Genomic DNA, 14,346 nt, shown 5'->3' with positions numbered 1-14,346 from the left:
CATTAAGAAAGCAAAGGAGAGGGGGCTCTGTGTGAGATGGCAAATAGGTGGGGTTCCCCCAACTTGCATATAGTGAGGACAAAAGCCAGAGTTTAGAGTTGAAAGTGTATGTAATGCGACCCAGCAGTAAAGTTACAGACTGGAAACCAGAGAGGCAGAGCACAATGTTTGATTTCTGCTTGAATCCAAGGCTGTGGCTATAGGAGAAGCAGGACCTTATTGGAGTGTTAATTGTGTGAGCCCCTCCATCATAGGCTCAGGTTGTATATATGTGTAAAGTAGCCATATATCATAAAAACCACTGTCTCCACAGTGGCTCATTCCCAAAGGAAACACGAATCCTGGATGAGTGTCTCAAATGCCTGGAATTTTGCACTGAGAAATTGGCATGAGAAAACAGCCTACATCATTAGATACCTGAAATGGATGGACAAGATGGGGACAAGGAGGGGTTTATGCATGCACATGGACACATGAGATGAGGCACACAGAACGCTTCATTAAGAACTGACCAAAATTAAGAACTTTGAGAATTTTCTTTGTCTTTCATCCTGATTTAAGTATTTGCCTAACTCCATAGTGAGGCTTAAAATACATTTAAATTGGGCCAGATTGCACTCAAAGTCTGTAGGTGAAGTGAACTAGATAGCCAGAATCAGAACATTTTTTATGGGGAGAATTGTTGCACAGTATTGGTCCTTCTAAATATTGAATGCAGTGCAAAATGATGTAAATGACTTCCCTTTTCTTTAGAAACTGTCTATTTCCTGATGCAATGAATTCTTCCCATTCATTTTTGTTTCCCAAACCACATACAGAATTTCATCATGTAGGGTTTGAGTCTATCCTTTGCTAGTATTTTTCTGGCTGTAAACTCTGTGAAAACAATGCTAAACTCTTAAGCAAGTTTTGTTCTCATAAACTGATTTCCACATCTCTTGTTACTCATTCAACCCTTTGAATACAAACTGTCAAACTTTGCCATAATGGACTTTGACAAGTCTTCTATTTATTTATCTTTTGTAGTCCTCCAAAGCCTGGTCCAATGTTTACTCCAAAGAAAGTCAAGTTCATTTAATGGGATTTACCTTCCACTAGTCCTATCTAGTAAAAGAATATGGTTGTAGGATTTGTGTGGCTGTGCTCTTACTTTATTATTAGCATAGCCCAGCCCAGTGTGGTGCAATCAAGGGAAGACCTAGGGCTTCTCCACACTTTAACTGGACCTGTAGTTTGGTCAGATTGTGTACTGATTAAGTCCCCTGGGAAAGGGTACCTATAGCCCTCCAGATGTTGCTGGACTATGACCACTATCACCCTTGATTATTGGCCATGCTGGCTTGGGCTGATGGGATTTGGAGTCCAACAACCTTTGGAAAATTAGTTTCCCCATCCCTGATCGATAGACTTCCCTCCAGTCTCGCAGAGTGTCAAAAACACACTGTAGTTGTGATAAGCAGCAAAGAATCAGAGGATAAAGAAAATTCAAAAAATTACGACAGCCTGTGTGCATGTGTTTGCTCTCTTGCTCCATTTTTCTTTAATGCCAAATCAAGCGAAAAGCATGCAGAAAATGGCTCTTCTTAATTGGTTGCCGCATCTGAGGTTTGAACATGGAGATAAATAATTTTTTCTTTTGGCCTTCCTTGCCTGTGGAAACAAAGCCGGAAGAGTAACATGAACAGGAAAAGAGAATCAGAAATTTAGTGTTCCATGATTTTTGGGTCTAAATTACACTAAATACATCTCTTCAAGCTGCAAAAACCTTTTATTAAATGTAAATAACAGCTGAAGGGGACTTCCAGTCAGGCGTGCGAATGCTGGAGTGAGGGAGAGTTTGAACCTGCTGTGATCACAAAAACCACCCCTCCAAAGCTGTGATTTGCAGCAAGTTTGAAGTTTCCTTTAGCTCCAATAAAAACTTCCCTCCTGGTGTGAACAGCAGCTTTTGGAGGGGTGCTTTTTCATTAGGGCTGCGGTTAGAGGTAAAGAGCTAAACTTCCCCTCCTCAATCTTGGAAGTCACAAGCCTCATTGCAGCTGGTGGGCCTTAACCTAACATCATTGCCTCCTCCTGGCACGCCTGCTAGTGAGGGCAGTAATCTGAGAAATGCATCTGTGAGCTGCCTTCCATTTAAAATCCCCTCCAATGGATGTTAATAGATCTTTGTAGGACACTTGCCCCCAGGGGCCTGCCCAAGGGTGCTGGGTGTTGCTACCAGCTCTATTAGCTGCCCTCACTCGCTGGATCATCACCTTGTCATGGTGAGTGGGCTTTCATGTTCCTATGACCCTTGTGAATGAAGCCGTCAGGAATCTCGTACTCCCAGCAGGGTCACTTTAAAGGGTCAATTTTTAAAAATGTAGTATAAACACCAACAATTGGGAAACACTAGCCTGCAAGAGCTCCAATTGGAGAACAGCCTTTACCAAAGGTGCCATGGGCTTTGAAGACACTCGAACTCAGGATGCAAGGGAGAAATGTGCTAAGAGGAAGGCACGCTTGGCAAATCCATGCTGTGATCAACTCCCACCCGGAAACCTATGTCCCCACTGTGGAAGGACATGTGGATCCAGAATTGGCCTCCACAGTCACTTACGGACTCATTGTTAAAACCATGTTTATGGAAGACAATCATACTTGGCTATGAGTGATCGCCAAAAATTAGCTGCCATAAAGGTAAAGGTAAAGGTACCCCTGCCCGAACGGGCCATTCTTGACAGACTCTGGGGTTTGTGCGCCCATCTCACATCTATTGGCCGGGGGCCAGCGCTGTCCGGAGACACTTCCGGGTCACGTGGCCAGCGTGACAAAGCTGCATCTGGCGAGCCAGCGCAGCACACGGAACGCCGTTTACCTTCCCGCTGGTAAGCGGTCCCTATTTATCTACTTGCACCCGGGGGTGCTTTCGAACTGCTAGGTTGGCAGGCGCTGGGACCGAACGACGGGAGCGCACCCCGCCGCGGGGATTCGAACTGCCGACCTTTCGATCGGCAAGCCCTAGGCGCTGAGGCTTTAACCCACAGCGCCACCCGCGTCCCATACCTATACTCAAAACCTTAGGAAGAAGCAGACATATGCAATATGATTGGCAGGAACAATGAAGCTTCCAGATTGGCCAGGCCTGGTATAAATATTAGGAGCCTAATTTTCTGCCTTTGTCTGACCAACAGGACACTATCACCCACATTATCACATTTCAGGCTCCAGCTGTGACCACCCCCCACCCCTGATTTCATTTGCCCCTATAATGGGAAATCACACTCTCCAAATCTAAATTTAGTTTTTGCTGGTTGCTCCTCTCCAACAATTCCTCCTGCTGGCCATATGTTGTTCCTTCTTCAGGCAAACAACATGAATGTGTGAAAAGGGCAGTGGGGTTCTGAGTGCAAGCTCCACTTCCAACTACTGAGCCCACACAGAAGACCTTCACAGGCTGAGTTTGAAGGCCTGGAGTGGGCTTCTTACCATGCTCTGCTGAATGCAGTTAGATTGAGACCTCTGCCTTATCAGCATTCTAAGCACCTTCCTTCAAAGTCATTGAGGAGTTCTGTTCAGAGCTCATCACACCTGGCTCAACACAGGAAGATCAAGGCAGCTCACCCTGTGTGGAACACATGCCCCCATGCACTCCCCCTTCCTTCCGGTGCTGCTGAATGCCCAGCTAGGGCTCTCATTCACTAAGAATGCCTTTCTCTATAAGATATGTTGTACAGGACCATACCTGTGCATATTTTCGGCATCTTCAATAGTCTCAGGTAAAGCTTTTCCTTTGGTTTCAGGTAAGAGCAGAACCAAGCCACCGTCAATGAGACCAATCACAGCTTCAGATACAAGGCACAAACAAAAGATCAGTTGAGACAGACCACCCTATGTGAAACGATACTAAGGCACTATAGCAATTTGTAAGTCGTGCCAATAAGATATTGCTGAACTGTATTAAAGGAAATGGCAGCATGTAGATGCAAGTTCTCGTCCTCTCCCCCACCTGCAGCCTATTTTATGAGTGATCTCATTTTTCTCCAGAATCCTCCTTAGATAGGAGAATCAGCTGCAGTTCATAGGAATTCACCACAGTGACAATATAGATTAAATGTATCACTTACATTTCAGAGTATCTCTGCATATTCACATCCTTTTTCAAATGTCCAGAGTGATTTCCTCTGAATTTGCTCTGAATGTACCATATCTGGGCATTTGAAAAAGGATGTGAGTATGCAGATAATGGAGAATAACATTACACAATAATTTGATAAAAATGAATTGTTTAGCAGAATAGCATGATGTGGATTGTTTTTGACAGCAGGAGTTAGGGTTTGTTTTATCGGGAGAGGACTATAGAAATGTAGCTGTAATGTCTTGCCAAGAAACCTCTGAGGTAAAGGAAGAAATCTAAGCCCAGCTGTCAGAAAAGCAAACATGCGTTCAAGTAGTATACAGGAGTTGGGTCACCAGGATCCTTTGGATATTTTGTTCAGTTATAGGAGCTGCCTGCAGGTTTACTGTCAGCTTCTATCTGATCATCTTCACCTTTAGGTACACCTACCTTAGCTAGGGATATTTGAGTATGAATTTGGAGAATAATGTGGAAAGAGCATGGAACAGACTTATGACTGCATGCATTCAAAAGTGGTATGGATGAGAGACTGATCTGCCCATGGCTACCTACAGTTGCAGATCCTTCCCCATAATGCCTCAGAGGCAGGACCTGTGGTCCTCCAGGTATTGCTGAACCACAACTACCAGCATCCTTGATCATTGACCAAGCTGGTTGGAAAACGGCATTGCAAAATTAAGAGAACTGTGTATTTCAATGGATGGCTGCACTGGTTTGCATATTGTTTCAGAAAGTGAAAATTAGCTAGGTTCTCATTTAAATTTGCTTTCTCTCCTATCCCTAACTGGGGCAGGTGAGAATTGCAGTTCAGTGACATCTGGAGAATCACAGCTCCCTGTCCGAGAATGAATAATCTACCCTCATTCAACATAAAAGAAGTAGTTCATATTCTTACCAAAGACAACAAGTGGAAGTTCATGCCAGACATCTGCCAGCCTATAGACAATGAATGGAGTTATGATCCCACCGATGTCACACATTGAAGAGCAGACAAGAACACCAAGATTCCTGTAAAAATAAATGTGGAAGCCATTATTTATATCACTGCAGAATCTAATATCACCCCTTTTGCCCAGTGCCCCAGAGATCCAGCCACTTGTGGAAACAAATGGAAAATAGAAATTAAAGCAGGTCAAACACTCTCATTAAAAGCTATTAAATTCACATTCCCTGCTAGCTCCTACTTCTTTATCATGTTCTCTTGAGGATTTTTAAAGAGTTGTTTTATTTCTGTTTGTACTTTTTTTTTACTTCATAACTGCAAGACAGGCATCTTGAGCATTTTTAAAAGAAAGATTGTCTACAAATGTGTTCATTAATAAATAAACTTTCACATTTTTCCACCAGCTTATGAAAAGCAACAGTTAATATCATTGCACCCACAGCCTAAGCAGAGAGCTCTACATTTGACTGTCAGCTGGTCCTTTTGACAAAGGGACATCAGCCCATCCTATAGTATCAGAAGATGGCTCACTCACCTGAGGAAAGTTGGGTATAGTTCTGCATTGACCAAGCAAATCATTTCATAGCACATTGTAATGCCCATCCTGCCTATGCAAGCGGCAGTCATTTTAAGCCAATAGAGATCTGAAAAGACATTGCACACACTGTTAAGAAGTTGAAAGCTTTGTGGCTCCTTAGGTTTTCTCTGCAAAATTGGTATTAAAAGTTACATCTTCTTAGAAATTGTATTTCATGGGGCAAATACTGCACACATTACTTTTGTGTTTGTAGCACCTGGTATTTGTCAGGAAGTAATGAATCAACATTCACAGGTACACAAACACAGAATTAGAAATGGAGTTTCCCTGTGTATTTGCAAGATGAAACCCTGAATGGATGTCGTTATGGAAAGACTAGCTCAATATGCAGCCAGCATTCTTGAGATTGGTGCAAACCAGTTAACAGAAATGACCGCCATAGGGTTTTCTTATCCGAACGTTGGATATATAGAAGTGAAGAGCACCTACACACAGGGTGAAGTCATACTTGATATAGATAACTTAGGGATAGAGATCCTGCAACCCTCCAGATATTGTTGGATCTATTCCTCGCTGAGTTGTAGTCCAGCAACCAGGGCCGACCCACCCATGAGGCAAGGTGAAGCAACTGCCTCAGGTGACAGAATCCGCAGGAGAAGCAGATCTGACCTTCAAGGAATACATTGTCCATTGGTGGTGGTGCTGCCACAGTGGCAGCAATAGCAGTGGAGAGCTCCCTGGAGGCCAGATCTGCTGCCTCCTCAGCAGCCCCCACCCAATGCCACCTCTACAGCGGCCTCTTGGCAAATAGGAGAAACTGCTGGTCTCCTCCTACCCTTGTTTCCAATGTGAATCTTTATTCCCTCCCCCATTTCCAATGTAGATATCCCCCCCCTTTTTCCTTAGCTCTTCACTCACCCCTTCTCCCCTGGTGGGGGAGTGACGCCATTTTGGAGTTCACCTCAGGTGCCAAAATGTTTTGGTTTGGCCTTGCCAGCAAAATCTGAAGGGTCACAGGTTCCCCGCCCTTGGGGCATCGATTCTGAGCGCACATATACATTCAGATGACTGGGATTTTCTGCTAGATTCGGTTACACTCAGGATGGGATAGAAGGAGCTCAACCCTTCCCCTGCCCGTCATTTTCCTTTCAGAACCCCCACCCCTCTCAAGCTGATATTTTCCCTGCAGGTCCAAGTTCCTGTATATTTTGCCCTATATGGAGAAAGCCAGAAAAAAGAGAGAACATATAGGTCCATTTCAGCACCCAACTTGCTCACCTTCAGGCACCAGGGCTGTAAGGAGACAGGCGGCTCCTGCTGCCAGATTTGCTGCAGCCCAGGGATGGCGGCGGCCAATGCGGTCAACTGTGAGTATGAGTATGAAGGCGGCTGGAAATTCAACAAGAGCAGAGTAAAAAAAGTCCAGGTAAATGTTGCCGCCACCAATTCCCATGTGCATGATGAGGCCCTGGTACAGCACAGAGCTTGTGAACCTAGACAAAAAACAGAAGCCAGGTGAAGCCAGGCTCTTTCCTGGGCTGGGGTTGTTTTTGTGTGTGCAGAAAGCCTACTTATAGTTCTAGCCAAATATGTAAAGGTAAAGGTAAAGGTAAAGGGACCCCTGACCATTAGGTCCAATCGTGGCCAACTCTGGGGTCGCGGCACTCATCTCATTTTATTGGCCAAGGGAACTGGCGTACAGCTTCCGGGTCATGTGGCCAGCATGACTAAGCCGCTTCTGGTGAACCAGAGCAGTGCACGGAAACGGCGTTTACCTTCCCGCTGGAGCGGTACCTATTTATCTACTTGCACTTTGACATGCTTTCAAACTGCTAGGTTGGCAGGAGCAGGGACCGAGCAACGGGAGCTCACCCCATCGCAGGGATTTGAACCGCCGACCTTCTGATCAGCAAGCCCTAGGCTCTGTGGTTTAACCCACAGCGCCACCTGCGTCCCTTAGCCAAATATGTAGGGCAGCTTAAAATTAAATATGGAGCCAAATTGGAGCTATGTAGGCAGCCCTGAGGAGGACTGGCAGAGTGGAAAGTGCTTGTGGACCAACCAATGATGCTTACTACAGAAGGGGAAATAAAGAGTTCCATTGAGTCTTTTAGGGCTCTCCGCTGTGAGTTGCATGTGGACAGGGGGGGAGAGGGGAGAGGGGAGAGGATTGTGCCCTAGAAATTTAATGATTTGGAGCAATTGCTTTAATACAAAGTTTTGCAAGGACTTTCCTTACCAAGAGTACATCAAGATGAGGGTGTGTTTCCTTATCTGCGGTGTTCTCACCAGGTCCAGAAATAGAGGGATTGGTTTGTCACCCATTTCTTCCTCAGACTGAAGATCCTAGAAGGGCAGACAAGCAATGTTTGTATCATTGGGGCATTGAGGAGGTCGCAGGAAAAGGGATCATAGACTTGTAGGGTTGGAAGGGATTCTGAGGGTCATCTAGTGCAAAGCAGGAAGGAATCTAAACAAAACGAATGGAGCTTGAAAGTTTCCAGTCATAGCTGCAGGGATTCTTGTAAAATGGGTGAAGGAGCTTTTAAAAGACACATGTGCAGCTTGATTTTAGATATAACCGTCAAACCACAGTGGGCTAGGAGGACAATTATTCTACAGGAAGCTCTAGTTCCCTGACTTATCAGGCAGCCATATTTGCAGCCCTATGCGGGTTCAGAGTGGGAGGCAACCAGTGTCTTTATTCTCTTCTGTGGCCCAATGGCATTTCATATCCTTTGGGCAGCCATGTAGGAGGGTGGGGTGGAACCAGCCACAGGGGAGCCAGTGATTGGACCTGTGAGTTTTTGTCTACTGTGTAACAACTTGTGATGGTGGGAGAGGTATTGGGCTGAATCTTTAGGAAGCAGGGACAGGGGACGGGTACTCTGCTCCATGCCATCAAGAGATCCCCTTTATGAGTCTTGGAGGGTGGCATATCCTGTCCAGAAGCCCAGTTAGGGGTTGACAGGCCATAGCACTCCCTACCAGTGGCTCAGTGCCATCCCAGCACCAGCCAACCCCATCTGTTGGTTGACAGCATATCAATCGGCACTCAGCCTAGTTGATTAACAGATCTATGCCCATGCCTTTTCTCCCATAATCAATAAAGTTGTGGCCTATTTTACTCCAATATCTGGCTCCACTGATCACCCCTCCCAGCTTCATTGCATGTGGGACCAGAATTGGCTTTGAAGTTTACAAACGCTTCCATGTTTGCCGTATTCTGGCTTGCCAAAATGGCCTCTGTTTGGATTTCTAACCCATATACAAACTGTGCATCGGCGTGCCTTATGTAACTTTGAAGGCAAAATGGGTCGGGTTACCTCCATAGAGGGAGGCAGCTTCTTCCGGTTTCCCTTGGCAATGCGTTTAATAATTTTCAGGGCTTTGTCATTTTCCCGTTGGGCTATCAGCCACCTTGGAGACTCTGGAAGGCACCTAGAACAGCAAGAAATGGGGTATTCCTAGATGGTAGCAAAATGCATGACACTGTAAAAACATTACTTGTAAAGAAAAAAGGGATAAGACCATATGGAAGTTGGCCTGAGTTGCATGAGACATTTGAAGTGAGGACTGTCACCTCCATGCCAAATATCCTACACTGTGAGTTCTCTTTTACATGGTAAAATGATGGATACCAGTCCCAGTCCCAGTGGCCAGTCAGATCAGGCACTGGTCAAGGGCCCAGGGGCTCAAAAACTCGCACTAACCCTACCCAGCTGAGTCAACATGCTCCAATGTATCATCCTTGCTTGGCTTGGTGGTGAACGTGAAGCAGTGGCTCTCTTGAATGGAAGAAGAGGAAGAAAAATACTGTGTTGGGAGCTGATATGTTTATATGTTGGGTGTCCATGTTGAGGAGTGGGGGCCCTCTGGCAGCACCATGCCAAAGGCCTCCTGGAATTGGACACCATCCCTGTTACATCTAGCTAAGCTTCCATGCTGGTATTATACAGATGCCTTGACTTTTTTGGCTGTAATGGAAATCTTTCTTACCAGTAATACAGCAAGAAGAAGAAGTTTGGCAAGGTAACTGCCAGTTGTAGCCATCTCCAGTGAGGAATTGCATAAGCGACAGCAGTAAGCACAAGGAGTCCAACGGTAAAGGCTACCTGGTAAACAATGCCGACGGTTCTTCTGTAGCTCAGGCCAACAAATTCTGTGACTTTTTAAGGGTGGAGAAACTTCATTAGCATAAGCAAATGGGTGTGGGAAATGATTTGAAGACAGCTTACACTAGATCTTCCATCTATTAAGCCACCTTGAACTTCATATATTTCAAATCTTAGTAGATTCCCACATCCCATCCCACCTCCCCACCCACCAGCCAGGGAAACTGTGGATCAACAACTCCCATCATCCTCAACCAACACAGCTGTTGTTGAGAGCCACTGTCATGTCTAGCTCTGACCTGGTACCAGATAGGGAGTCCTCAAAGGATGAACCAGACCTTAAGGTGCAGTATGAAGACCTTAAGGTGCAGGCAGGGTCCGTGGGAACCAGAGATGAGAGATGCGTGTCCCTTTAAATTTTCTCCACGAGGAGATCTTCCAAAAAAACTCTGGAGCTGTTAGAGGTGGCAGTGGACCCACCACCACCCAGTCCTTGAGAATGCCTGTGCCAAAAGCTCTGGGTTCAAGCCAAAAAGTAACAACATAGCATGCACCTACAGACCCAGGATGTCATGCAGCTTTTCTTCTGAGTAAGGGCTCTCCTCATGAGTAAGCAATCTCTGAACTGCCTGAACTACTAGAAGCTGTAGTGCGGGTGTGGTCTAGGAGGCTGTCAGGAACTGGCAAGACAGCAGAGAAGAGGAAGAGGAGGAACAGGATCCTGGCAAGAGGTGTAGCCAGGACTGGGACACACTGGGGTAAGCTAGGAATGGGAAAGAAGAGGTTGGTGTAGGAAATACTCATGGAGTAACAGAGGATGACGAGGGGATGGGGGTTGGTGCACAGGAACCAGAGCAGCAGGGCCCATCACCAGAGCCAGAGGGGCCCCTGTCTCCATGAACACAGCAGGCTCTGAGGCATAGGGAGCAGCAGGTGGGGTGCTCCAGGAGGCTGAGGCAGGCAAGGGCCAGCTCAGCCCAGCTCCCTAGCTGGCCAGGGGAGGCTTGCTAGTTCTGGGAGGTTTGTGGTTCCTCAGCTGGAATACGATTGGAAGAGGTGAGGATCACATGTTTCTTCAAGCCCAGATGCTGCAATCAACATGTAAAGTACAAAAGGGAGCTGATGTGAGGTGTCTTCTCAAGCGCCCATGTTGACAAACCTCAGCTGGGATGCTGAAGGACCTTGAACACAGGGATTGATCCTGCTGCCAGGTAGGCCAGGGGCTCAGGCCAGAGTATATAAGGACTCCCTCTTGAGTCTTCTAGTTGTTGGGGTTTTTTTGTTTTTGTTTTGATGAGGCTGGGTTGTGTGCCCTGCTGTATTCTACCTTGCCTCATCTTCTTGCGATGCTCTCCTTTTCTCTGGATCATGGTTTGGGCCTAGACTGATTCTCTGTACTTTTGATTTGTCTGGATTATGTTGTGCCTGTCACCCTGTCCTTGTTGCTGACTGAGAGAGCACCCACAGGAGCATGACAGCTGCTTGTAGATCTTTCAAAGCTAAGCTTCTACAGTGATTGGGAGCAGTGCTATTTTTCTAGAAAAGAGGTGCCAGAACTCATCACGAACACCTCCCTTGTTCTCTTAGAATGGCAATTCCAAGAACTGAGTTCCCATGGGTTCTGGATGGAAAAAAGCCTTGACTGGAAGTACATTTCTATTTAGAAATCAAAAGCATCCCATCGTTTGTTGATATCTTAGGACCCAAGACAATCCTCAGAGACTGATAATATTCTAAGGTTTCAACCTTATCAGTTCCATCAAATCACTGGAAATCAAAAGCATCCCATCGTTTGTTGATATCTTAGGACCCGAGACAACCCTGAGAGACTGATAATATTCTAAGGTTTCAACCTTATCAGTTCCATCAAATCACTGGAAATCCCTGTTGTTCCTAGGAGAAAAGTGAATGAGCATGAGATCTCTGGATTGGAGGCAGGAGGGAGTCTTTTCCAGCCCTATGTGGAGTTGCCAAGGATTGATCCTGGGACCTTCTGCATGCAAAGTTTAATCACTATTAGATTAATTCCCAGAAGAGACAACTGTAAGGAGCCTTACTCAGGATGTAGCCTGTTAGCCAACCCCCTTTGCTGACCAATCCTTGTATCAAGCGGAAAACCACCGTCCACGTGTAGCTAGGTGCAAAAGCCATGAGAACACCAGAAATGGAATTTATTAAAATGGTGATTAACAGGCACTGTTTACGCCCAAACCTGTGGAGAAAAATGACATTTGTCAATATTATACATATAAAGAGGGGAGAGGGACATGTGGAACTGCTTCACACTGCACCAGACCGCTGGTCCATGTAACTCTGAATTGTCTACTCTGATTCTGAGCAGCTCTCTAGGGCTGCAGACAAGGCTCTCTCCTAGCTCACATGGTGATTGAAGCGGGGGTCTTCTGCATGCAAAGATTATGTTCTGCTGTGGAGCTATAAAAATAAGCTAAATTACTATTGGACAAAACAAAAAAAAATTATTTTGTTCATTAACTGTACCTTTTATTTTAGGATTGAATAGATTATAGAATCATAGAGTTGGAAAGGACCACGAGGGTCATCTAGTCCAACCCCCTGCAATGCAGGAATCTTTTGCCCAATGTGGGGCAGAAGAGCCTCATGCTCTACCACCTGAGCTATCACTATAAACAATGCTTATGAAGCAGCTTTCCCACATCTTCACCAATTAACAATATTAACAAGTATGATTTTCTATAAAATCTGCAGCCCTGGTACCTCTTGGGATCAGAGTGCCACATAATTAACTTGTCTTGAAACTGCCGAGTTTGCATGTATTCTCTCTCCCCATTGAATTTAACAGGACTTGCTTCTAAACAGAAGAGTTAGGCTTGTGCTGTAAACCAGCTGTTAATGGTGTGTACATACAAGAGTTCAAGTTTCTTGGGCCATCACCAGACAAAATGAAGGGAGCCAATTCTCATATGCAGCTGAGGCCAGTAATCGGTTCAGATATTTCAGCCAGCTCATTGAAGTTCAGTAAAAACCATATTTTTCCAGCAAAGCTATGCTGCATTGTTATATAGCCTGTGGCTATACAACAATAAATACTCCAATTGTATATATAAAATTTGACCTACCTGTCTGCCATGTATCCAATGCTTATGGAACCAACAAAAAATCCCACATTCACACATGATTGAAACAAGTCCAGTTTCCAGGCATCTTCACACACCAGGTTGAACTAAAACAAAACACATCCAGGTCAGAGACAATGCAAAAATAAAATAAAATTCCATGCTTTGAGTGAGATTTCAAGATAACTGTAATTCCAAATCATTTGAAGAGCATCTCTCAGGACTATTTCATTCTAAAGTGTATGGACATTTCAACTACCACCCTCCAACATCCCCGTATACAAGCACTCTTAAGCAGAGTGGCTTTTTTGCGTAGGAGTTATGCCTGCTTATTTTAAAACATTTCCATGCCACCTTTATATCTTTGTCAGTATGCAAGGCAGTGAGCAAGCATCAAATGAAAGAACACCATTAAAAATAACAATTAAAAATCAGATACGCAAACCATTAACAAAGAGAAGCAAAAGGCTTTCAAAAAAATAGACTGGAGAACTTGGTTTCTAGTGAAATCAATGTCATGACATAATTTTTCACATTGAGTTCAACGGGACCTAAGTGCAACTAGCTTAAGCTTGGAACACACATAATGTTAACAGCAATGTTGAAATCAACCCTGAAAACAATCACCACTCGTGAGGGGCTTAAGAACTATCCACAGCAAGTAATATTAAATCGCCTACCAAATGAACAGGGCAGACTTTGCTTAGTGCCTATTTGGTAAATACCAGTGGTGCCAGCCACAACTGCCTTGGGGGAAAGAGTTTCACAGCTGGGAAGCATCTATAGAGGGGGATCATAGCTCAGCAGCAGAGCACATGCTTCTGCATTCAGAAAGTCCCAGCTTTGATCCTTGCCATTTCCAGGTAGGGCTGAGAGAGACTTCTGCTTGAGACTATGAAGATTAGCTGCCAGCCCAAGCAGACAATGCTGACACGGTAGAAGAAGACTCCTGTGTTCCAGAAGCCCTTCTCTCTAGCAGCTATTGAAGGACCTCCAAGGACTCTCTAAGCTGCCCAGCAGACTCCTACAGATCCTTCCAGGGTTCAGCTGTTAATGTTGGTATTGCCTTCTAGAAAACAGCTGCTTACTTCTTACCTCAGTCACGATGGATGATCCTGGGAAATCATAAAGCCAGCCATCTTGGCATGCAGTGAGAGGAATACTGCTTCTGTTCCTATAAGTAGTGGAAAAATCTAGTGGATTTATGCAGCTCAGCTCAGTTGCGTTCCAGTCGACATCATATCTCTTGCACTGGCTAGTGAAAGCATCCCCATGGGTCTCACCCTTTGGAAGGGTGTAATTCAGCTCTTCCTCAAGACTCCAGTTACAACGGTTTCTTAACTGGGCAACTCCAGGACTCCGGCAGTGGTGCTCTGGTATAAAACCCAGGAAAACAATACCAACATAGATGGGTGTGAAGGCAGCAGAGAGCAGACACAGCACAAAAAAGGCCCTTTTCTGGTACAAGTCAAACTCTCCAATGTGCTCTAAAATGTCATCTAAGGTTGGCATTCTTGCATTTGAGGCACCTCATTGAA

The 14,346-nt window shown here is 45.2% G+C and overlaps 1 protein-coding gene across 1 annotated transcript; it reads right to left on the bottom strand.

The window, feature by feature from the left end:
- Window positions 1-974: 974 nt before the first annotated feature.
- Window positions 975-14,346, bottom strand: LOC309528060 (solute carrier family 22 member 2-like). Its single transcript, XM_082215264.1, has 11 exons — window positions 13,904-14,346; window positions 12,812-12,915; window positions 11,771-11,925; window positions 9,598-9,766; window positions 8,925-9,039; window positions 7,838-7,944; window positions 6,877-7,091; window positions 5,596-5,704; window positions 5,013-5,125; window positions 3,725-3,824; window positions 975-1,650 (listed from the first exon to the last, which is right to left on the bottom strand). Exons 1-11 carry the CDS (start codon window positions 14,318-14,320, stop codon window positions 1,584-1,586), a joined length of 1,671 nt encoding a protein of 556 aa, XP_082071390.1. The 5' UTR covers window positions 14,321-14,346; the 3' UTR covers window positions 975-1,583.

The sequence above is a fragment of the Podarcis vaucheri genome (assembly GCF_965113315.1).
Source record: "Podarcis vaucheri genome assembly, chromosome: 3".
Taxonomy (NCBI): Eukaryota; Metazoa; Chordata; class Lepidosauria; order Squamata; family Lacertidae; genus Podarcis; species Podarcis vaucheri.
The sequence above is the reverse complement of the archived record's forward strand: the minus strand, read 5'-3'. Positions and strand labels throughout refer to the sequence as shown.